The sequence below is a fragment of the Mesoplodon mirus genome, assembly GCF_964341445.2.
Source record: "Mesoplodon mirus genome assembly, chromosome: 15".
In the NCBI taxonomy this organism is placed as follows: Eukaryota; Metazoa; Chordata; class Mammalia; order Artiodactyla; family Ziphiidae; genus Mesoplodon; species Mesoplodon mirus.
In genome coordinates, this window is record NC_138991.1 from 65,137,470 (window position 1) to 65,158,942 (window position 21,473).

General features: G+C 58.2%; 1 protein-coding gene and 1 long non-coding RNA gene across 3 annotated transcripts in view; one reads left to right on the top strand and one right to left on the bottom strand.

The window, feature by feature from the left end:
- Positions 1-19,889, top strand: part of LMF1 (lipase maturation factor 1) — a 90,487-nt gene extending 70,598 nt beyond the window's left edge. The window contains exons 4-10 of one of the 2 annotated variants that reach the window (XM_082644910.1): positions 1,560-1,669; positions 4,462-4,629; positions 17,000-17,183; positions 17,540-17,693; positions 17,834-18,017; positions 18,705-18,817; positions 19,180-19,889. In XM_082644910.1, coding sequence (XP_082501036.1) covers positions 1,560-1,669; positions 4,462-4,629; positions 17,000-17,183; positions 17,540-17,693; positions 17,834-18,017; positions 18,705-18,817; positions 19,180-19,345 — 1,079 coding nt within the window. In that variant the 3' untranslated portion in view covers positions 19,346-19,889. The remainder of the gene's footprint in view (positions 1-1,559; positions 1,670-4,461; positions 4,630-16,999; positions 17,184-17,539; positions 17,694-17,833; positions 18,018-18,704; positions 18,818-19,179) is intronic. The other variant, XM_082644909.1, reaches the window with a different exon arrangement.
- The window catches only part of LOC309817006, a 48,251-nt gene continuing 37,836 nt past the window's right edge, over positions 11,059-21,473 (bottom strand). Inside the window, exons 3-4 of the long non-coding RNA XR_014296084.1 lie at positions 21,287-21,396; positions 11,059-14,794 (exon numbers count right to left, since the gene is read on the bottom strand). This is a non-coding gene — a long non-coding RNA (uncharacterized lncRNA). The remainder of the gene's footprint in view (positions 14,795-21,286; positions 21,397-21,473) is intronic.

The window sequence follows — 21,473 nt, forward strand, 5'->3', positions numbered from 1 at the left end:
GCCATCCTGCCTTGCTGGCAGCGTGGCCGTCAGAGGACTTGTCGACTCACACTGTCCTGTCCCCAGCTCAGAGCCCTCAACTGCCCCGAAGTTCTTCCCCTATGGGAAGGTCAGTTTTATGTGCGAGTCTGGCTGGGCTGCCACCCCAGGTATTCAACCAAACCCCAGTTCGACGTGGCTGCCAGGCTGTTTTGCAGACGTGGTTGAAGTCCATGGTGGGTTGGCTCCAGTGAGGAAGGGTGCCCGGGACAGGCTGGGCAGGTGCGAGGATGGGCTGAGGGGACTCGACCCCGAGCAGCTGCAGCTGCAGAGACCACCAGCCAAGAGAGCCAGGCCGCCATCTAGGCTGCTTTCTTGGCGACACAGTTTCTCACCTTCCAGTCCAGCTGTCACGTGAGACAGACGTTAGGGCTGAATCTGTGCATCCAGCAACGGTTTTACTCCCGTTGGTGAGCAGTTTGCTTCTGACCGTGAAGGGATCGCGTGGAACTGTGATTCCCAAGGGCAAGTGAACGGGGGAGTGCGGCAGGCAGTGAGCTGACTGTCCTCCTGGCCACTGTGGACCGGCCATGCTGGCCACTGCCCATCAGGGAGACTGGCAGGGCTGCAGACAAGCTCACCCACAGGCTGCACTGCGGAGGCCCTCTCTCCGCAGTCACTTTCCCGGCGGACTGGGCAGCACAGGAGTTCCCTAGAGCCCCTCCCGAGCCTGAGCACCGGGGTCTCCCGCATGCTGTGGCCTGAGCACTGGGGTCTCCCATGTGCTGTGGCCTGAGTACTGGGTTCTCCCTTGTACCGTGGCCTAAGCACGGGGTCTCCCGTATGCTGTGGTGGGTGGATATTCTCACCGAGGCCACCGGAGCTCCTGAATCATCGTCACCTTAGCAGTTGGGACATCGTCCCTCCCACGTCTTCCTTGGCGTCTAAGTCAGGTTGTGCTCATGTGCTTTGCGAATTTGCCCTTTTCTAAAGCCTCACAGGTGCATTACTATGGTGATGCTCAGAGTCTGAAAACTGGGTTTTAAAGAAACACAGGAGGAACTGATTTTATAAAAAGCAAAGAGTGGGATTTCCCTGGTGGCGCAGTGGTTAAGAATCCACCTGCCAATGCAGGGGGACACGGGTTCGAGCCCTGGTCCAGGAAGATCCCACATGCCACAGAGCAACTAAGCCCTTGTGCCACAACTACTGAGCCTGCTCTCTGGAGCCCACAAGCCACAGCTACTGAGCCCACACGCCACAACTACTGAAGCCCGCGCACCTAGAGCCTGTTCTCCGCAACAAGAGAAGCCGCTGCAATGAGAAGCCCGTGCACCACAATGAAGAGTAGCCCCTGCTCGTCACAACTAGAGAAAGCCCACGCGCAGCAGCAAAGACCCAACACAGCCAAAAATAAATAAATTGATCAATCAATCAATTAATTTTTTTAAAGCGTTTCTTTTTCCCTGTGTTTGCTACTTTTAGTCCTCAGAAACCCTAAACATGTCTTTCCTGGACTTTGTTCAGATTTTTCCTTTCATGTCGCTTCAGGCATCACATGAGGTCCGTCACTCCCGCAGGTCCATCCGGAGGTGGCTCACATTCCTCTCTGTCTCTTCGGCAGGGTCTGATCAAGATCCGGGGGGACCAGTGCTGGCAGGACCTCACCTGCATGGACTTCCACTACGAGGTGAGTGGCGCGGCTGTGCGGCGATGTGGGGGCACAGGTGCAGGCTGGGATCGTTGCCCTGGGAATCACCCCGAGGGTGTTAGGCATCGTGGTGTCAGCTCATCCACATTTGCCCCGCGTGCCTGTCACTACCTGTTTTCCTCACATGGGGCCCTGCGTTCCTGCTGGGTCTGGGGTGCCACCTGTCAAGCAGGATGTCTTCTTCCTCGTTTCCTTCCCCGGGGCAGCGGGCAGCAGTCTCCTCCCTCCTGGGATCCCACTTGGGCTCCTGGAGAGGCCCTGCGGGAGGGAGGGCCCCTTGCAGACGCTTCTCTCCTGCCTGTGTCCTGAACCCACTGGGAGCCGGAGCGAGGAGGCCAACGCTGCACCCCAACAACTGCCTCAGCCGCCCCGTCACGCCAGTGCCAGGGAGCCCTGCCCCATGCCTGCCTCATCCACTTGCCTGTGTCGGCCACTTCTGGGTCCCAGGGTGGAGGTCTGGGGACTCAGCCCAGCAGAAATCCCAGGAGGGGCAAAACAAGGGCCAGAGGTCTCATGGGCAGGAGACCCCACCCATCCCTGGCCACTGGGGTCCCAACCCACTGGTGCCTGGCTCTCCCGCCTGGGCGTCTCCAGGACTGGGGGTCGGTGGGGGGGCAGGGGGACGAACAGGAGAGCCTTCGGGAGTGCTTCAGCTCTGAGTCTGCGTTCCCTGCTGGCTGCCAGCCAGGCCCTCTCAGCCCCACGGGAGCGAAGAAGGTCCCCCAGTGGGTGGGGAACCTCAGCTGGTCTGTGAAGGGGTGGGAACAGAGAAGGAAGGTCTAGCTGGCTTGCCTCCCACCTGGAGCGGCTGATGGGTATGCAGTGGACGCAGTGGGCACACATCCCGCCTGCCCCTGGCGGGGGGCAGTGCAGGGGATCCCAGGCTCCCATTTCCCTCTGTCTGGTGGGCGTAACCTGTGTTGATGAGAGGCAACGTCGGGGGCGGGCGGGGGGGTCCCCTCAAGGCCTCGCTCCCCCCAGCTGCCTGTGGCTGTAGGTAACATGGGGCCTTCAGCCCTGAAGAGCGTGCAGGGTCACATGTCCCTCTGCTGCCCGAGGCTGGGCCGCCTCCTGAGCTGGGTCCTGAGATGTGACAGAGGGGCTGCTCCTGTGCTCAGTCACCATTCCCAGTGCTGCCCACGGTGTGGCCCATCCACAGCACGCACCTGTCCAGGGGCCACGGCGCCTTCCGGCAGCCTCACTCTGATGTGCACACATCCACATACACTCGCATACACATGCGTGTACACACCGTATCCAGGAAACGCTCTGTTGTTTAAAAAAGCTGAAACATTTGGAACTGATTTGATGCTGCCTTTTTGTGTTGTTAGTGAAATTGCTGCTAACCACCAGAATATCTCCAGTTTTAGGACTGTGGTGGTTTCATTCCACTCAGGCGTTAACCGTCATGTGGTGAATCTGGCGTCAGGAAGCACAGGCCTTTGAGCGGAAAGGGCCCCGACAGTTCTGCTCCCCCAACCCCGTGTCTCCCCAGGGCCCCGCCCCCACTGAGCCCCCCACACCCCAGCCCTGCATGCCCTTCCCCAAAGGGGCTGCCTCTCTGTGTCTGATCCGCCCTCCACGTTCACAAAGTGGGAACCTCTGCAGCCAAGACAGAGAGCACAGTTAAACGCAGTTTTATGAGCCAGGCCAGCAGGGATGCGGGGCAGGGAGACAGCAATGCCCAGACCGGGTTTCTAACACCCGTCTCCACCCAGAGGGACCAGGCTCCTGGAGAAGCGGCTGCCCCCGGGCTGGAGCAGGAAGGGGCTCAGGTGACCCTGAGCATCTTTAGAGCCGGATAACAGGGAGATGCTCAGGGTGGTTACAGCCCAACGAGTACGACAGCCCACGTGTCCACACCCATGTGGGTGCGAGTGGAGAGGAGCGACCCTGTCCTCAGAGCAGACGCGGCGCCCTTCACGGACTCACTCTCCACAGACGGCAGAGGCGCAATTAGCCTTATGGTGGGTGCTGCGGGTCCACCGGGTCTGGGGCTGCCGCGGCCTGGTGTCCCGCCCCAGCCAGCTCAGCATGGAGGGCCACCTGCACACAGTACCCGTCACCGATGCTGGATGTCCACACCAGGGCCACCCCAGCCCCACACAGTGTCAGCACAGCTGGCCCTTCTGAGCATGGACAGCCGCATGAGTGGGGAGGATGGGGCCTGTGGTTGGAGGCGCAGGGCCCATCAGCTGGGCCCTAGGCGGCCAGCACCACGGCTGAGTCAACATGTGGGCCTCGGGGACCTGCTGTGCCCTCCCACCCCGCACACATGTGGAGGCTGTTCCCAGGAACACACACGTGGGGCCGGGACCCACTCCCCCAGCCTCCACTGTCCTCCAAGAGGAAATCCACCATGTGTGAGCATCCCACGGTCCCGCCTCCGCACCTGTGCCCTGTCCCCTCGCTGGGGGCTTGCCGGTGCCCATGCTGCTCAGGGCTCTGACCACAGACTCTTCCCTAGCATCTGAGCTCCTGCGTTACCGGGGCCCTCAGGGTCCCCTTGAAGGGGTCAGTGTCAGAATTACAGGAAGCCAGGCGAATAGAGAAGGTCGGGACCCATGGCCCCCCACCATTCCCCATCCTGGTGACGTGTGAGCTGCTGGAGGGTGGGCCACGCCGCCGGTCTTCCCCGCACCTCTCCCGGCCAGGGTGGCCCCATGCACCCCCCTTCCCCAAAAGGCCACCAGCGGGCACCACAGAACAGAGCCTGGGAGGGCAGGTCCCCACCTCCAGGCACAACTCATGGGCCTCCTTTCATCCCACAGACGCAGCCGGTGCCCAACCCCGTGGCCTACTTCCTGCACCACTCCCCATGGTGGTTCCACCGCTTCGAGACCCTCAGCAACCACTTCCTGGAGCTCGTGGTGCCCTTCTTCGTCTTCCTCGGACGGCAGATGTGCATCCTCCATGGGGCCCTACAGATCCTGTTCCAGGTGAGCAGCTGCGTGTCAGTTCCCAAGGAAAACCTGAAATTTCCATGTCCTGTTCACCTTGTTTATGGAGGTTTGACCTACAGCGTATTCGTTGTTCTGCTAGTTTTGCCTCCATCTTTCGGTTTGTCGGTGTCCGGGCCCGTGTGCTGTGCGCCCCAGATGATGGGTGCGGCAGCAGCAGGAGTGGGGCGTCCCACACCTGGGGGAGCCGCCTGTGGCTTGCTTGGTTGGTTGTTTATTGTGGCCATTTCTACCAAGTTCTCTTGTTTCTTCTTTACTAGGAAGTTCTATGGGTTTTGTTTTGGGTATTTTTAGTCATGAATGGGTGTTGAAGTTTAGCAAATGGTTTTTTCTCCACCAGTTGTGAGAAGATCACTTTTTTGCCCTTAATTTGTTAGCGTGAATTACATTACCATTGCTAAAATGGAACCAATTTTACCTTCCTAGGATAAATCAACTCAGTCGTGCTGTGTATACTGTAACATGTTAGTGGGTATAACTTGCTACCATTTTGTTTGGGTTTTTTGTGTTTTCAGTGAGTGAAGTTTGTGGTTTTCCATCCACACTGGCCTTGTCTGATTCTGCTCCAGGTTTTACTCTCACCCTCATAGACAAGACAGAGTTGGTTCTCCTACATCACTGCCTGGCCCAGGGGGAGGGGGCGTGGTCTTTGTGGCCACTGACAACCCTTTCGTGGCTGCCAGACAGGCAGGGTCTGTTTTTTTCTGGAGGCAGTTGTGTTTTGTTTTGTTCAATATTTATTTATTTGTTTATTTTGGCTGTACCAGGTCTTAGTTGCAGCATGTGGGATCTTTTAGTTGCGGCATGCAGGCTTCTAAGTCACGGCATGCAGGCTTCTAAGTTGCGGCATGCGGACTTCTTAGTTGTGGCTTGCAGACTCTTAGTTGCGGCATGTGGACTCTTAGTTGTGGCACGCGGACTTCTTAGATGCAGCTTGCGGACTCTTAGTTGTGGCTTGCGGACTCTTAGTTGCGGCTTGCGGACTTAGTTGCGGCATGCATGCAGGATCTATCTAGTTCGCCGACCAGGGATCAAACCCGGGCGCCATGCATTGGGAGTGCAGAGTCTTACCCACTGGACCACCAGAGAAGTCCCTGGAGGCAATTTTAATGGCAGCCATTTTCCTGGGAATTTGTCCATTTCATCTGTTTTCAAATGTGTTGGCCAAGGATCAAGTCACAGTAATCTCCTGTTTTGCAGAGTCTGGATTTGTGTCCTTTTCTTCGGTGTTGCCTCTGTGACAGCACAGAGCAGGATTCTTTTTCCAACGAGGCCCATGCTCTTTAAGTATCGTGTATCTCAGCTGGTACATTTGCATTTTATTTTATTTCCACATCTTTGTGTACTCTTTTTGCCCTTTTTAGCTCTCTTATGAGGTTTTTCTCGTTCCATTATTCCCCCTCTCCTAATTAGCAAGTTATACACTCTGTTTCTTTCAGGCAAGTACACAACTAACTGAACGTCTAAATTTAACCCCCGTCCTTGCCGCCCCTGTGGCCTCGAAATGCTTTGATTGTCTCCCCCTACCTGCTCACCTGCTTTTGCTGCCAGTATTTTAAGTTATATTTTGTTTTGTTTTTAATTAATAGACTTTTAAAGAACAATTTTAGATTCACAGAAAAACTGAGCAGAGAGTATAGAGTTCCCATATCCCCCCCCCCACAGTTTCCCCATCAGGAACATCTTGCATTAGTTAGTGTGATACATTTATTACAACTAAGGAACCAATATTGATACTTTACTGTTAACTAAAGTCCACAGCTTACATTGGGGTTCACTCTTGGTGTTGTGCATTCTATGGGTTTGGACAAATGTAAAATGACATGTATCCATCATAGTATCATACAGACTCATTTCACTGCCCTAAAAATCCTCTGTGCTCCCTGGATTCATCCTTCTCCCACCCCTAACCCCTGGCAACCACTGATCCTTTCACTGTCTCCATAGTTTTGCCTTTTCTAGAACGTCATATAGTTGGAATCATCCAGGATATAGCCTTTTCAGACTGGCTTTTTTCCTTAGTAATATGCATTTGGGGTTCCTCGTGTCTTTCCATGGGTTGAGACCGCGTTTTTTATTGCTGTCTGGATGCACCACAGTTTATCCGTAAACTATCTGGACTTGGCTGGAGGGCACAATCCTGGCTGGTGGGTGACCCTTGCTCCCAGCAGTCTCCAGTGAGGGACACCCCCGGAGGCCAGGAGTGCTCAGCACTGTCCCTGCCCCGTGCACACTGCAGCCCAGTGGCTCTGTCATCCTGAGCTGCAGGAGGAGGCTCCAAACAGAGGCTCAAGCATCCTTGTGAGTGTCCACCAGTGTGGACACTGCCTCATGCTGGACCTTCCTCCATTGTCAAAGGATGCCCAGCCATAGGCTCCCACCTTCCTCTGCTGATGGAGAACACGGGTCCAGTCCCCAAGGCAACTTGGAGGACCTGCCTGGCACACAGTCTCAGCAGGAATCTGGGTCTGCTTAGGCTGCGTGGTCACCACGGTGACCAAGAGTCACTCTTAAGGCTGCGGGGCGTTAATTAGTTGCTGCTTCAGCCACTTTTACAAGCCTGGGACCACTGGGACCCTTTCAGGGCTGTAAATCCTACTGGGCCTATAGGGACCCTCCAGACATCCCTCAGGCTGTACTGACCACCTACCACTTTCTGTCCAGATAATCTGAAGCCCACCTTTGGCAAGCAGTAAAGAAAAGCAAATTGTCATATCACTTAAAAAACACATTTGAAGGAAGTTTGATTTACTAGTGCAGGTGAAAGGGTTCAGCTACTTGAAAATAGGATTTGGGAAGATATTTACATTGACCTTTGACCCAGCAGCCTCGAAATGCCCTTGTTTATTCACTTGGCATGAGTCTCTTGGTGCTTTAGGACGAGGACCCGCTAACTGGACCCAGCCCAGCTGAGTCTGTGTCCCAGCCGGGGGCACCGGTGCCTCCACCATGGGGGACTGTGCAGACCGGGGGCAGGTGGGGGGAACTCAGGTATAGACGGCTCCCAGAAACTCAGGCCACATGGCTGAGTCTCCACCTGATTCTGGGTCTGGTGTCCGGGTGGACAGCGGTGGCACGGGGACACTGGGCAGGGGAGGGCCAGAATGGGACCTTGAAAGGCCTTGCCGCCAACCTGCGGCCTTGGACGTTATTCCCAAAGGCAGGCTATGCACTCGCCTTCTGTCCCCAAAGGCCTTGGGAGCCTCAGTCCAGGTGTGTCCCCAGCATCATCCTCCCCCACCCACACCATGCCCAGGACAAGGTGGGACATGGCCCAGGGCTATGGCTCTTCTCTGAGGCCTGGTCTGATGCCCCCCAGGGGCTGGGCCTCAGCTGTCCAAAGCAAAGAAGACAAATGGCCCCCTGGCCCAGCTGCACGTGTCCAGCCTCGCAGGCAGCGTGGGGCGCGCAGGGCAGTCTCATGGGGGCACGTGGCCCTCTGCAGGCCACAGTGCTGGCCACCCCTGGACTTGAACGTTGCTCCCGTCTCCACGCCCGCGACCCCGAGGGTCCCTGGTTCTGTTTGTTTCCGTTCGTTCCCCGGGAGAGGGTTGAGGATGTGAGCACACGCACCTCCTCCCACGCTCAGTTTGCACAGCTGTTCCGGAAGGTTCTGCAAGGCCTCCAGAGGCAGCCTGTTGTCTACTTGGAGAGGCGCGCCACCCCCACCTCAGACCCCCACTCTAATGCCAAGGAGAGACGCTGGAGGGGCAGTGCTCGGCTTCTGCTGTGGGCCAGGCTGGACCTCCCATCCTGGCGTGGAGCGGGCACTCACCAGGCTAGTGGTTCCTAGTCAGTGCAGAGACGCACCTCAGATCCCACGCTCTCCTCCCCAACCTCCCACCATGTCCTGCTCTTTCTAATCTCTGTAACGTCGGCAGACCAGGGGACATCACTGTGGGAACATCACTACGGCTTTGGGCGCAGAGAGCTGCCCCCACCAGCCCCTGAGTGACCCACCCGGAGCTGGGGTCACAGCATAACTGTCCCGGGGCTCCTGGCTGTAGAACATCATCTGCGAGCACACATGTCCTCTCCTAGGCTGTGGGAGTCCATAGCCCAACAGGGGAGTCCCAGACACCCAGCCCCTTCCTTCAGGGGCATCTCCTGGGCCCGGGGTCCCACCTCCCAGCTCGTCTTCCCACCCGGCCCCCACCATGGGGTCACAGCCAGTGTGTGCCAGACAAGGGCACGAAGACGGCATTATGAATCCTCAGGCCTCCTGCTGCTTTATTAGAAACAGGTTTCCATCTCCAAAACTGCTCTGGTGAACCCTAGTCTCTGAGTCAGGGCCCCCTAGCTGGTCTCAGGGTGGAGTGACTGGGGAGGGGTGTCTTTGGGCCCCAATGGACCAGGGTGGTGGAGGGAAGCCGGGCATCACTCAGAGGTCATAAGGACCCCACGGCCACTTGGTGGCCTTTAGACAAAGGCTCCTGAGTTCTCACCGGGATAGAGAATCCTATTGTGCCAGAACATTCCGGGTCATGGCGTGTGGACCAGGCATCAGGGGCCTCAGCCCCATCCCAACGTGAGCTCTTCCTGCCGCATGCAGGGGGTCAGGGCCACTCAGGTGGCCGTGCCAGGAGGATGCGTCCTCAGCTCGAAAGTGGGGGAGCCCGAGCCAGGAGCTAGAGAAAAGCGTCAAGGGCATCCTGGCCTGACGCTGACCCACAGTGGGGGCAGCTTGTGAGCCTGGCCCTCCTGTAGCTGTTTGGAGAAATGATCTTCCCTGGAGCTGGCCCCACGCTGCTCCTGCACCTGAGTCTGTAGCCAGGGCTGAAGGTCACTGGGGTCACTGGGCAAAAGGCTGAGGCCACACCAGCACAGCCTCCTCAGGAAGCAGAACTCAAAGCCCCCGCCCGCCGAGGTCACTGTGCCAAGTGGACAGCATCGCACCCGACCTCAGAAGGTTGACTCAGGCTGTGCCGTGTCCTCGCTCACGTGGCCCCAGGGCTACAGGGTGATGGCCTCTCTCCAGTGCTTACACTCGGTGGGGGGGGATGCTGCTTCTTCCAGTTTTCCTTTACAGAGGTGGGGACGCTGCCCTCTCAAGAAGGCACAGGTCCTTGAGCTGACTGTGCAGGTCCCAGCCCTGACAGTGCTGAGCCGCTGGGCCCCTCCCCTGGGGCTCTTCCTCGGCCCCCAGTGGCCCCATCAGGTCTGCCACCCCATTCGCTGTGGGTGGGTAGGCGGGATTGTGGTCCACCAGGGGTGGCCTGGGCATCTGTCCCTCCAGGAGGGCTTGGACTACAGCCAGCAGGACGACAGGGTTCCAAACCAATGCCAGGGGAAGCCTGTGCAGCGTCACCGCTGTGGGAGCCACGCTGGCCGAGGCCTTGCACCCGCACCCTGGGGTGTGGCCCTCACGGGTCCAGAGGCACCAAGAGTCCCCCCGATAGCACTCATTTTGAATGGAAAATAACTATGGTTTGGAACAGCAACAAGGGAAGGAAAGGACCCCCATGGGTCCCTGCTGGTCATGTGTGGGGTCTTCCCTCCACGAGAGCGTGTGCCCAGCCACAACCACGTATTCTCACTCACTGTTAAATCTTTGCAGCCATCATTCCAACAACTGCAACCACGATGTGTGGCTTTTCATTTAAACAGCTGGTTGTCTGTGTTTAACAATCGCCCACGGGCTTACAGTTTCCAGCCCCCTGCCCTCCTGTGTGTGCATCCTGGTCATTTTCCTTCTGCCTGAGGGATGTTTCATTTGGTTTTCTAACATTTCTTAGCAGAGGCTGCTGGTGGATGTGTTCCCTTCAGCTGTCCATGGTCTCTGCCCGCAGCATCTCTGCTGGGGAGTCTGCGGGACCCTTAGCCCCACTCCTCTGTCTGCGACTTTTCCCCTCTGACTGCTTCTACGATTTTTCCCTTTTTCACAGTTTTTCAACAATTTGGTTTGATGTGCCTTAGGTGTGGCTTTCTTTGAGTTTATCCTGTGTGAGATTTCTTAGGCTTCTGTGACCTGTGCGTTCATAGTTCTCCTCAATGAGGAGAATTTTCTTCATGTTGTGTCTGCCCCCTTCCCTTCCTGGGGCTTAAATCACACGTCTGTCAGGCCAGTGGGTGCTGTCCCCTAGGCCCTGAGGGGCTGCCCAGGCTCTGCTCAGCTTTGCTTCTCCTTGTGCTTCACTTTGCAAGGTTCCTGTCCTGGGCTCATATTCACTGACTTTTTCCTTTACAGTGTCAGTTTTGTCAAAAGCCTATCCAGTAAATTATCTGTTTTGTATACAGTAAGTCCCCTACATACAAACAAGTTACGTTTTAGGAGCACGTTCATAAGTCCAATTTATAAGTCCAACAAAGTTAGCCTAGGTACCCAACTACCACAATCGGCTATATAGTACTGTACTGTAATAGGTTTATAATACTTTCCACACAAATAATACTTAAAAAACAAACACAAAAAATAAAACAATTTTAATCTTACAGTACCTAGAAAAGTACAGTAGTACAGTACAGTACAACAGCTGGCATCCAGGGGCTGGCATCGAGTGAACAGGCAAGAAGAGTTACTGACTGGAGGATGGAGAGGAGGTGGGAGATGGTAGAGCTGAAGGGTCGTCAGCAACAGGAGACGGAGGGCAAGCTGCACTTTCACTCTCGCCTGATGTTGATGGCACAGGTTCTGGTTCCCTGCTGGATTCAATTCTACCTACCCTCTTGAAAAAATGATCCAGTGATGTCTGGGTAGTAGCTCTTTTTTCCTCATCATAGATGACACGGTAGCGCTGGATTGCATTCTGAACGGCTGCTGCAACCTTCATGTACCATTCTACATTCGGGTCCTGTGCCTCAAAAACTAACAGGGCCTCCTCAGATAAAGAAAATCCCCTTGCCATTTTCTGCATCGTCCGTGAATCTCTTCGGTTCTTCAGTTACTTCTTCCTCTTGTCTCTCTTCACCCTTTCTTGGCGCTTGGTGCTCCTTAGCAGTACCAGCTACATCAACACTTTCACGCTTGCTTCCAGACATCCTGGGCTTGAAATAAAGCTACTGTAATACTGTCCTCTATACAGCACTGTACAGTCAAGTACACAGAAACACACCACTTGTAGAGGATGCACGCACATGACAATGTACGCCAGACACGTGAACTAACTTATGTGATTGGACATGTGAATACATGTTCACATCTTTGAAAGTTCACAACTTGAAGGTTCATATGTAGGGGACTGACTGTATTACCTTCTCTTTTTTTTTTGGCTGCGTTGGGTCTTCGTTGCTGTGCGCGGGCTTTCTCTAGTTGCAGTGAGCAGGGGCCACTCCTCGTCGTGGTGCACGGGCTTCTCATTGCAGTGGCTTCTCTTGTTGCAGAGCATGGGCTCTAGGTGTGCGGGCTTCAGTAGTTGCAGCACGTGGGCTCAGTAGTTGTGGCATGTGGGCCCTAGAGTGCGCCGGCTCAGTAGTTGTGGTGCACAGGCTTAGTTGCTCCGTGGCATGTGGGATCTTCCCAGACCGGGGATTGAACCTGTGTCCCGGGCATTGGCAGGCGGATTCTTAACTACTGCACCACCAGGGAAGTCCCTGTATTACCTTTTAAACTCTCAAATTATCATCTCGTTATTCTTTGGCATTTTCATATTTCTCTTATGACTGTGTTTTCTTTTAAACCCCTTAATTTTTGACAGTAGCTGTTTTCACATTCTTATCTACTGGCTTCAGGCCATCTCTGGTTTCTGACTCCGCTCCCAGCCTGTTTTGTCTCTGCTCCTGCCGCAGGCTACTAACTAGCAACTTGGAGTCTGTTAACTTTTGATTGGGTGCTGGACGCTGGTGTTGTTGATTCTCTCCTGACAGCAGCTAATTGACTTGCAAATCAGTTTCAGAGCCTCCTGGGCAGGTCTGAATGTGCCTTCCCCGTAGGGCCAGCCTAGTTCCACAGGACAGGGCCTCGGCCTGGCTCTCCATGTCTCTCCAGGCGGGTTCGCAGGACTGGAAGGTCCTCTAGACCCACGTGAGCTCAGCCTTGGTCGTGTGCTTTCCTTGTCCTCACGGAGTCTCCACCCTGCGAGCTCAGCGGCCATGGGGACCCAGGCAGGACCCACAACTCCTGGCTGCTGTGCCCACGTGGCATGTGGCAAGCCAGCCCCTCGAGCTCCCCCAGCTTCAGGCTCTGCCCCCTGCCCTGCCCTCCCTCAGTGCCCAGGCCTGCATTTCAGATAGTCGCTTTGAGGGTCCAGCACCGCTACCTTCCTCTTGGCCTGAAGCAGGAGTCGCTGGTGGAGTTTTAGCTTTGAAGTCAACATGAGGCCACTGAGCAATGAGGCAGGACGGACGTGGACCTGGGCCCCAAGGGGTAGCCCTGCTTCTCCAGGGTAAAGGAGGCGGCGGTGGGGGCAGGTCCCCCACCTGGGAAACTCAGCTCAGTGGAGCAAGAGGAAGTGCACGCCTGGGAGGGGGAGACGCAGGAGGAAATGGGCGCCTGGCAGGTTGTCCCTGGGCCTCGTCCTTGGTCAAGGCAGTGGGTCCTAGGGTGACACCGGGCCTTGTGCTCAGCTCTCAGTTGGGGCCAGGCCCAGCGGCTGCATTCTGGTCGTCCTTTATGTTCCCGCTGCTGCCCGCCTACTTCTCGTTCGTGGAGGTGAGTGGCGACTACTCCAAGGGTCCCACCTCCTTGGGCCCCCTTCCTCACTTTTCTTTCCTTTTCTTCTCATTTTTTATATTTTTCAGTCTAAATGCTTATACTGTTTTACTTATGATTCATCCTTGGAAACGAGAAATGGCCAGAACATGTGTGGGCCCAGGTCCTGCTCCAGTAACTGGTCCTGCACCCCTCATCCCCCGAGGCCCAGGCCTCCTTCCGCCTCGAGAGTGCCGAGTCTATTTTTACATCATTCTCATCCGGCAAAGTCAATTGTGTAGCCGTTGACTCTGCTGAATCTGTATTGTTTCCCTCAAAGGTTCTCCCATTTCTGCACCACATTCTGGAAGGATTTCTCAAATCAGTCTTCTAAATCACTAATTCAGACTTCAGCATCATTCATTCTGCTTTTCACCTGTTAGGGTTTTAACGTTGTGCGTGTTACACACGAGGGTGTAGACGAATAGATGCCGTTTACTGATCGGGGTCCTTCAAATTAGCAGTGTCTTGTCTGGGTATCTCTGGACGCCTCTGGGGTCTCGGGAGCCCCGAGTGGCCACAAAGCGAGGCTGTGCCTCAGCGAGGGTGTAGGCTGCACCAGCTACACCTGGAGAGGTTGGTGAGTAGGCCATCTGGAGTGAACTCGGGCAGGTGGGCCCCCCAGGAAGCCCGCGGCTGCCCTGCTTTGCAGCATTATGGTGGCCATGTCTCCCAGCAGTTTGAGTGTCAGTGGAGAGGTGGGTGCTGATGGCTTGGGCTGGTGGCTGCAGAGGACACGGCTGCCCATCAGTTGCCTGCCGGGTTTGAGTGTGGACCAGCCCTAAGGGGCAGTGTGATGGACGAACAAGGCGGGCTGTTCCCCGCATGCCTTCCCAAGGGCCGTAGGACATAGGCAGGAGCCCCCAGGCCAGGTGCGGAGGTGTCTTCTAGCTGGAGGCTGCCATGCGCCGGGTGCTTCTCCCAACTTTGGCCGCTGTCTCATCCGAGAATTAGGCAGTAGAGGGCTCTTGTCACCCGTGTGGCCCCGACAGCTGCACCAGGATGGCAGGCCCTCGGGGGAGCGGCTTGTTCTCACCCTTGATCACCACTCCTGGTGGCCTTAGCTGCACAGCTGAGCCATGGAGAAAAGGGGACCCCCATGCAGCTGACCAGCCCACCCCAAAGCAAAACGCATTTGTCAGGAGGTGTCAGGAGGAGCAAAGGGACCGTCCCCCTTAAGCCCCTTGCTGACGCAGTGGAGGAGCTAGTGGAGCGTCTGAGGTCTCGCTGGTTTGGGAGATGAGAATTGAAGGTCGGGCCCCTCCAGTGCTGTCCACGGGGGAGCTGGGCCCAGGCCACGGGACCCCCGCTGTCCCCCGCAGTGGAAGAGGGCCTGGCGGCACCACAAACCCAGACCGTCGGGAGCCAGCAGTTTTCAGGAAACTCCAGGGCGAAGCCCAGTCGGCCCGAAGCAGCTCGAGACCAGAGGCCCAGGGACCCCGACGGGCCAGGCAGGGCTGCAGGAGAGACCACCAGCCCAGGGCGGGCGCATTTTGGGCACAGGGGTTTGTTAACATCCTAGACAGTGAAGAATAAGAAATAATTATTTTGGGCCTCAGAACCAGGAAAACTGGTTTTCCAAATTAATCCAGGAAGAGCTGTGAATCCACACCATCTCCTGTCACACACTGTAAGACCCTATCGTGATCCATAAAACTGACCTATTGAAAGCCTAGCTCCTCTCTCTCCAGACCCTTTTGAGGCCGGCATCTGTGACCTCACGTTCTCCCCAGTCACTAGGATCAAGACCCAGCTTTAATTACAAATCAGAAATTGAGGAGCTGGGTGTCAGCTGAGTCTCATCCGGCCATGGGGCCCCCAGCCTGGGTCTTTGGTGTCACCTCCTTCCTTGATGCCCCCACGTGGCTCTGACCCATCGGCTCCTGTGCAGGGAGGCCCGCAGGGCCCCGGCACATGCGCGTGAGTGACCTGGACAGGGACATGGCTGTTCTACTACTCAGGGACTGTCTGCTCGTTCAGGTCTTATTTTTTGCAGAAATGTGTCCATTTGGTTGGACAGTTGAAAATCTCCTTATTTCTCTTGTCACTGTGGCGACTGCACCATTTTCATTGTGGGTTTATTTGCTGGTGGTGCTGGTCCCCATTTCCTTCTACTTCGCTGACCTGTGGCTCCTAGTGTCTTGTTTCCCCTTTTCTGAGGCACGTGCTTGAGGCAGTTTGTCTCCCTGTAGACACGTCCGCCGTGGACCCGTGTGCTCGCACCTCCCAGCACCCGACACCCCGGTCATCCCAGAGGCCCTGCTCCCTCCCAAGTCTTACCCCCGCCTCCCCAGCCAGGGGCAGGGCCTGGACCAGAGCAGAGCCAGCTGGTGTGAACCTTACATCACACCTTCCATAAAAAACTAATTCGAAATGGATCCGAGACCTAAACATAATAGCCGGACCTGTAAAACTTTTAGAAGATCTTTACATCTTTGGAGGAGGAAAAGATTTCTTAGATGGGACACAAAAAGCAGAATTGTAAAGTTTTTTTTTTTTTTTTTTTTTTTCTTTTTGCGGTATGCGGGCCTCTCACTGTTGTGGCCTTCCCCGTTGCGGAGCACAGGCTCCGGATGCGCAGGCCCAGCGGCCATGGCTCACGGGCCCAGCCGCTCCGCGGCATATGGGATCCTCCCAGACCGGGGCACGAACCCGTATCCCCTGCATCGGCAGGCGGACTCTCAACCACTGCGCCACCAGGGAGGCCCCTGTAAAGTTTTTTTAAATTGATAACTTGGACTTCCTAAAAACGTAAACTTCGCCTCTTAGAAAACTGTGTAATGAAAAGGCCGCAGCTGGCAGTCGTACGTCTGACAGAGGACTGGCTCCAGGTTCTGCTAGGACTTCCAGCTCAGGGAAGCATGGGGGTGTCCTGGGCTGCACCCCAGAAGCCCTTGGCTCTGCCTCTTGCCCTCCCCAGCCTCCAGCCTGCCCTCCCACTGTGGTCACCTGGAATCTCCTCACCCACGTTTGTGCAGCCCACAGGAAGCTCTGCGTGCAGCTGGCACTGGGATCCCTGGGGCTCCACAATCAGAGGCGTCTGCCTGGGGGGCAAGCGGGGCTGCTCTTTGCTCTAGGAGAGCCTGGCGCCTGGTAGGGAGGGCGGGATGTGAACCCTGCAGCCTCTCCTCCCCTCAAGTGAAGACCACCCACTCCCTACTCCCGCCCGCATCCTTGACAACAGGGTCAAAATCAGGCAGATGGTGCCATTTTCAAGTCACTTAAAACAACTTACAAGCCTGTCCAAAGCACCCCCCACCCCTGTGAGGGGCACATACCACAGGTGCCGTGGGGCTGGTCCTGGCCCCGACACCTGGGTGGACCACTGAGCAGCCAGCTGGAGTCCTGTTGATTAACAGTCACGGTGACAGTTGCCACAAACAAACTTGTCACCTCCCAGTTGTGTAACTTCAGTGGCCTCCAAGCAGGGTCAGAGGCCGGAATCAGTGTCGGCAGGTGGGGTCCTCACCAGAGGCACTGGGTAGTGTCCGCCTCTGAGATCATTTAGGATGTAGACATTGCAGGGTTGGTCTGAGGGAGGCGGGGCAAGTGGCCGGGGGGGCGCGTGGGGCCTGGGCCACGGCCTCCCGGGCACCTGGGGATCAGCACAGGCTGCTGGGAAGGACAGGACCCCCAGCCCCCATGCCTCTGGTGTGGGCTCCACGCATCACTGTGGAGCACATGAAATGCAGTGGCTGGAGGGATCTCTCTCTCCACCCCCAGATGGTCCTCATCATCAGCGGGAATCTGAGCTTCCTGAACTGGCTAACCATCGTGCCCAGCCTCGCCTGCTTCGATGACGCCACTCTGGGCTTCCTGTTTCCCTCGGGGCCCGGCTGCCTCAAGGACCAAGTCCTGAGGATGCAGGAGGAGGAAGCTCGAGGGGCCAGGGCCCCACGGACACATGGTGGGTGACACCTGAAGGCGGATGTGGCCGGGCAGCCCGGGTGGTCTCGAGTTGATGGCACCTGATGGCACCCAGTCCTGTGCCCACACCAGAGACAGGGCAGCATCTCCATGCCTGGGCAGGGTCACTCCTATCTGCTTGGTATGGACACTGTGTCCTGGTCCTCAGGAAGGGAGGCCCTAAGAGGGAGCTGCTGTGTTTCCACATCCGCCTCGGAAGGTGTCCTTGGCGCAGGGAGAAGGGGCTCGGGCTGTGGTGGGGGCAGCAGTACCTCCCTCGGCTTCTGTGGGCCCAAGGGGCCGAACAGAGGCCAGGCCTGGGGGCAGGAGCCCACCCACTATCCCCCCTCCCGGCAGGCAGCGTGGCACGGCACACAGTCAACCTGGCGCTGGGCGTCCTGGTCGCCTGGCTCAGCATCCCCGTGGTCCTCAACTTGCTGAGCTCCCGACAGGTCATGAACAGCTCCTTCAACCCTCTCCGGATCGTCAACACATATGGGGCCTTTGGCAGGTACCTCGGGGCCACCATGACCCCAGGGGGGAGACATGAGGGTGAGGCCAGCCCCGACCTGCAGCCCCCCAGCCTCGCCCTGGTCTGCTCAGGTCGGGGGGTGGGGAGGTGCAGCCCTGACTGGTCTCCCCCACACCCAGCATCACCAAGGAACGCACGGAGGTCGTCCTGCAGGGCACCGCCAGCCCCAATGCCAGCGCACCAGACGCCAGGTGGGAGGACTACGAGTTCAAGTGCAAGCCCGGTGACCTGAGGCGGCGGCCATGCCTCATCTCCCCGTACCACCACCGCCTGGACTGGCTTATGTGGTTCGCCGCCTTCCAGGTGAGGCCCTCGGTGTGGAGGCCCCGCTGACACGGCGAGGCCCGGGACTCCTGCGCTGGGGCACAGCCCGTGGGGAACCTTCCCAGGCTCCCGGCACGGCCCTTGCACGAGGATCTGTGGGTGCCCAGGGCTGGGCCGCACAGCCGGCTTCTCAGAGCGCTTCCACCAGAGGGGCCGAGGCATGCGTGGCCAACGCTGGGGCAGCCAGTGTCCACAGAAGCTTTGCTCAGGCCAGAGCGAGGCTGCAGCGCTGTCGCCGTCCCACCGCCCGGGAAGATATAGCCTCTGGGGCGCTCGGTCACTTGCCCGAAATCCCTGGCCCGGCAGGTGACAAAGCTGACAGGTGAACTGGGATAGCCAGGCCCAGCCCCGCTCCATCCAGGTCCCCGCGGACAGCACAGTGGCCGCGGCACCCAGGAGAGCGAGCAGGACCAGGGGCCCTGCAAGAACAGGAAGGAGGTGGTCCCAAACCAAAGAACTGCAGCACAGGCCCTCAGGGCAGCCCCCCCCTCAAGAGAGGCTGGCCGCCAGCCACACTGGAGTCAGATGCCCCCAGGACAACCGACTGAAGGCCGGGTGACCGTCAAGAGGGAGGGGGCGGAAAGCACACATCCACGGGGCTCTCCAAGGGCCCGGTGGCGGTGCAGGCGCCCAGCTCTCTGCGCCCTGTCCTCTTCTCACCCCCAGACCTATGAGCACAACGAGTGGATCATCCACCTGGCGGGCAAGCTCCTGGCCAACGACGCCCAGGCCCTATCCCTGCTGGCCGTTAACCCCTTCGCAGGCAGGGCACCGCCCAGGTAAGATTCCCCTCCCAGACGGAAGCACACACCCCACCCCACCCCCGCCAACTGCAGCCTCAGCTGCCTTTCAGGGCTTCTCCCCAAGTGAAGGGGTCTGCTCTGGGGGCTGGGCCCACCTCCTGGAAACATGCCCAGACACAACGGTCTGCAAACCTCAGGTACCACTCACCTGCTGAAAGGATGCAGGGCTCAGCCCTCCCGGCTCCAGAGCCCCGCCCACCCCGCCATCATCTGGTCAGGGGCCTGGTTGTGCCGGGGGCTCCTTGGGGCTCTCTGGCTTCCCCTGGGTGGCCTCTCCCTCCGAGGACCCCAGGGCTGTCTTTGGGGCGGAGGCTGACTGTGCTGCCCTCGCTCTGCAGGTGGGTCCGGGGAGAGCACTACAGGTACAAGTTCAGCCGCCCCGGGGGCAAGCACGCCGCTGAGGGCAAGTGGTGGATCCGGAAGAGGCTCGGCCCCTACTTCCCCCCGCTCAGCTTCCAGGACCTGAAGGGCTACTTCAGGTCACGGGAGTGGCCGTACCCCTAACCCGAATAGAGGTGGCCCAGGGCTTGTGCCCCAAGAAATAAAGTGGGAAGACCGCAGGTTGGCTGCTCTGAGTGGGGTCTCCACAAGGACATCCAGGGAAGCCGACCCAGAGAGGAGGGGCTGCCAGGGTCCTGGGTGGTTGTGCTTTCCTGTCTCCCCACAGTCAGTCCCCATGGTCCCCAAGTCTCTTCGCTCTGGGTTCGTCAGAGGAATCCCCAGAAAGCCCCCAGCCCTGCTCCACCCAGATCGTGCCCCTTGTCACCAGGCACACACCGCCCCCTGCCAGACACCAGCATCCCGATGTTGCACCCAGTTCTGGTCTGTCCCAGGACCACCTGCCCATGCGGCCAAGAGGAGAGCCTGCCTCTCCTCTCTGCTCCCCCAAGCGGGTCCCCACCACGTCGAGGAAGGTCCTGCGTGAGAAAGTAAGTCAGGGCTCCCTCTCAGAACCCACATGCGCCCACACGTGCTCTTCTCCACACTGACTAGCACCCGAAGGTGTGGACAGAGGGCCTCTGTCCTCCTTGGGTGGACCACCCCCACCACCTCCTCCCCTCCTTTGTGACCACGTTGCCCAGTCTCACACCTGGAGCCTCCTGCTCCCTGACCTAGGGTGGGAGGACGGGACAGCAGGGCAGTCACCCCAGCCTGGGCACCAGGGTCCCCAGGGCAGCGATTCTGAGGCCCAGTCACTGCAGGTTGAACTGGATTAATGGTGTGTTGCTTGGCAACCCTACTGGGCTGTGGCCCAGAACCTCTACGGCCTGACGTCAGCAGTGAGTGGACACCCACCTGCCCCCCACCATCCGGGGCGCCTGCCGCGCTGTGGAGGGTCCCGGCGGGAACGAGGTGGTTCAGGCTAGGAGGCCAGGCTGAGGTGGGCACAAGTGTGGATCTGTGTGGAGCCCCCCCGCCTGCCTGGGGGCCCGGCCAGCCCAGGTGCCAACAAGAGAGGCTGTGTTCCTGCTCACAGGCAAACAGGCGCCCTGTGTCTGTCGCAGGACAGACAGGGCCTCTGACAAGGAGCCTGGAGCCAGCAAGTCTGCCTGCGGCAGCCGCGTAAAACTACCACCAGCATGCTGGAATGGGCAGCCCTTACCATGGGGCTGTCCTTGGGACCCTGCCAATGGGTAGGAGCACCAGGGGTGCCCCTGTGGGGCCCAGGGTGGGGCCCAGGGTGGGTAGGGGGCCTGAGGAGCTGCTGTGTCTTGGCTCGGGGTGGCCCTGCAGCCCCAGAACCACAGGTGGCCTCCCTGCCAGGAGCCATGGTGGGTCCCTGCCCCTGCCAGCCCTTCCTGCCACACTCTGGGCTCGCTGCCACCCAGGGCTCAGGCAGGGGAGGCCCCCAGCACTCCTTGGTGTGGGCTCCTCTCTGAGCCTTGGTCCAGCTGTGCCCTCCAAGGCTCCTGGGACAGCCCCCCAGACATACACAGGAGGCTGTGCTTAGACCTGTGGGCTGGGTGGGGCTGGGGCTGGGGCTGGAGCCAGTGGCAGAAGTGACACAGGAGGCCCTGAGCCCATGGCGGGGGGGGGGGGCAGGAATTAAGTGGCCCCACCCCTCCTGGGACAGGACAGCATCCTCTCACCCCGGGGGACGTCTGATCCCTGGTCAGGGGGGGCACATGGCCCTCTAACAAACCAAGGAGTCTGCCAGACCTGCACACCCCTCCAGAGGCTCTGGTCCCCCAGGGCCCACCCATCTGCCAGAAAGGGTGCCAGCCCCACCTTCAGAGCCTGTCCTGAGACCACACCCTCCCATCAAGGACAGCCAGACTGCACCTCTCCTCCACTCAGAGCCCTCCCAGGGCCCCCACCTCACTGAGCATCAACCTGGGGTCCCTGCCTATCCCCTCCGCCCGCTCCCCTGCATCCTCTCCATCCCGCATGCCCACCAGCCATGTTGGGCCCCAGGCCTTTGCACTGGTAGCTCGTGGTGCTCACCTCTCTCAGGGCCTCCTCTCCTGCCTCTGCTGGACTCCAGGCTGCTCCTGGTCACACACGGGCTGGTGGGGGGCTCATCCTGGCCCCCCAGTGCTGGATACACTGTTGACCTGATGCAAGAGAAAGGCCCAGACACTTAACGTCTGCTCCACCTGATGGTGCCTCAGTCCAGCTTCAGGACGGTCAG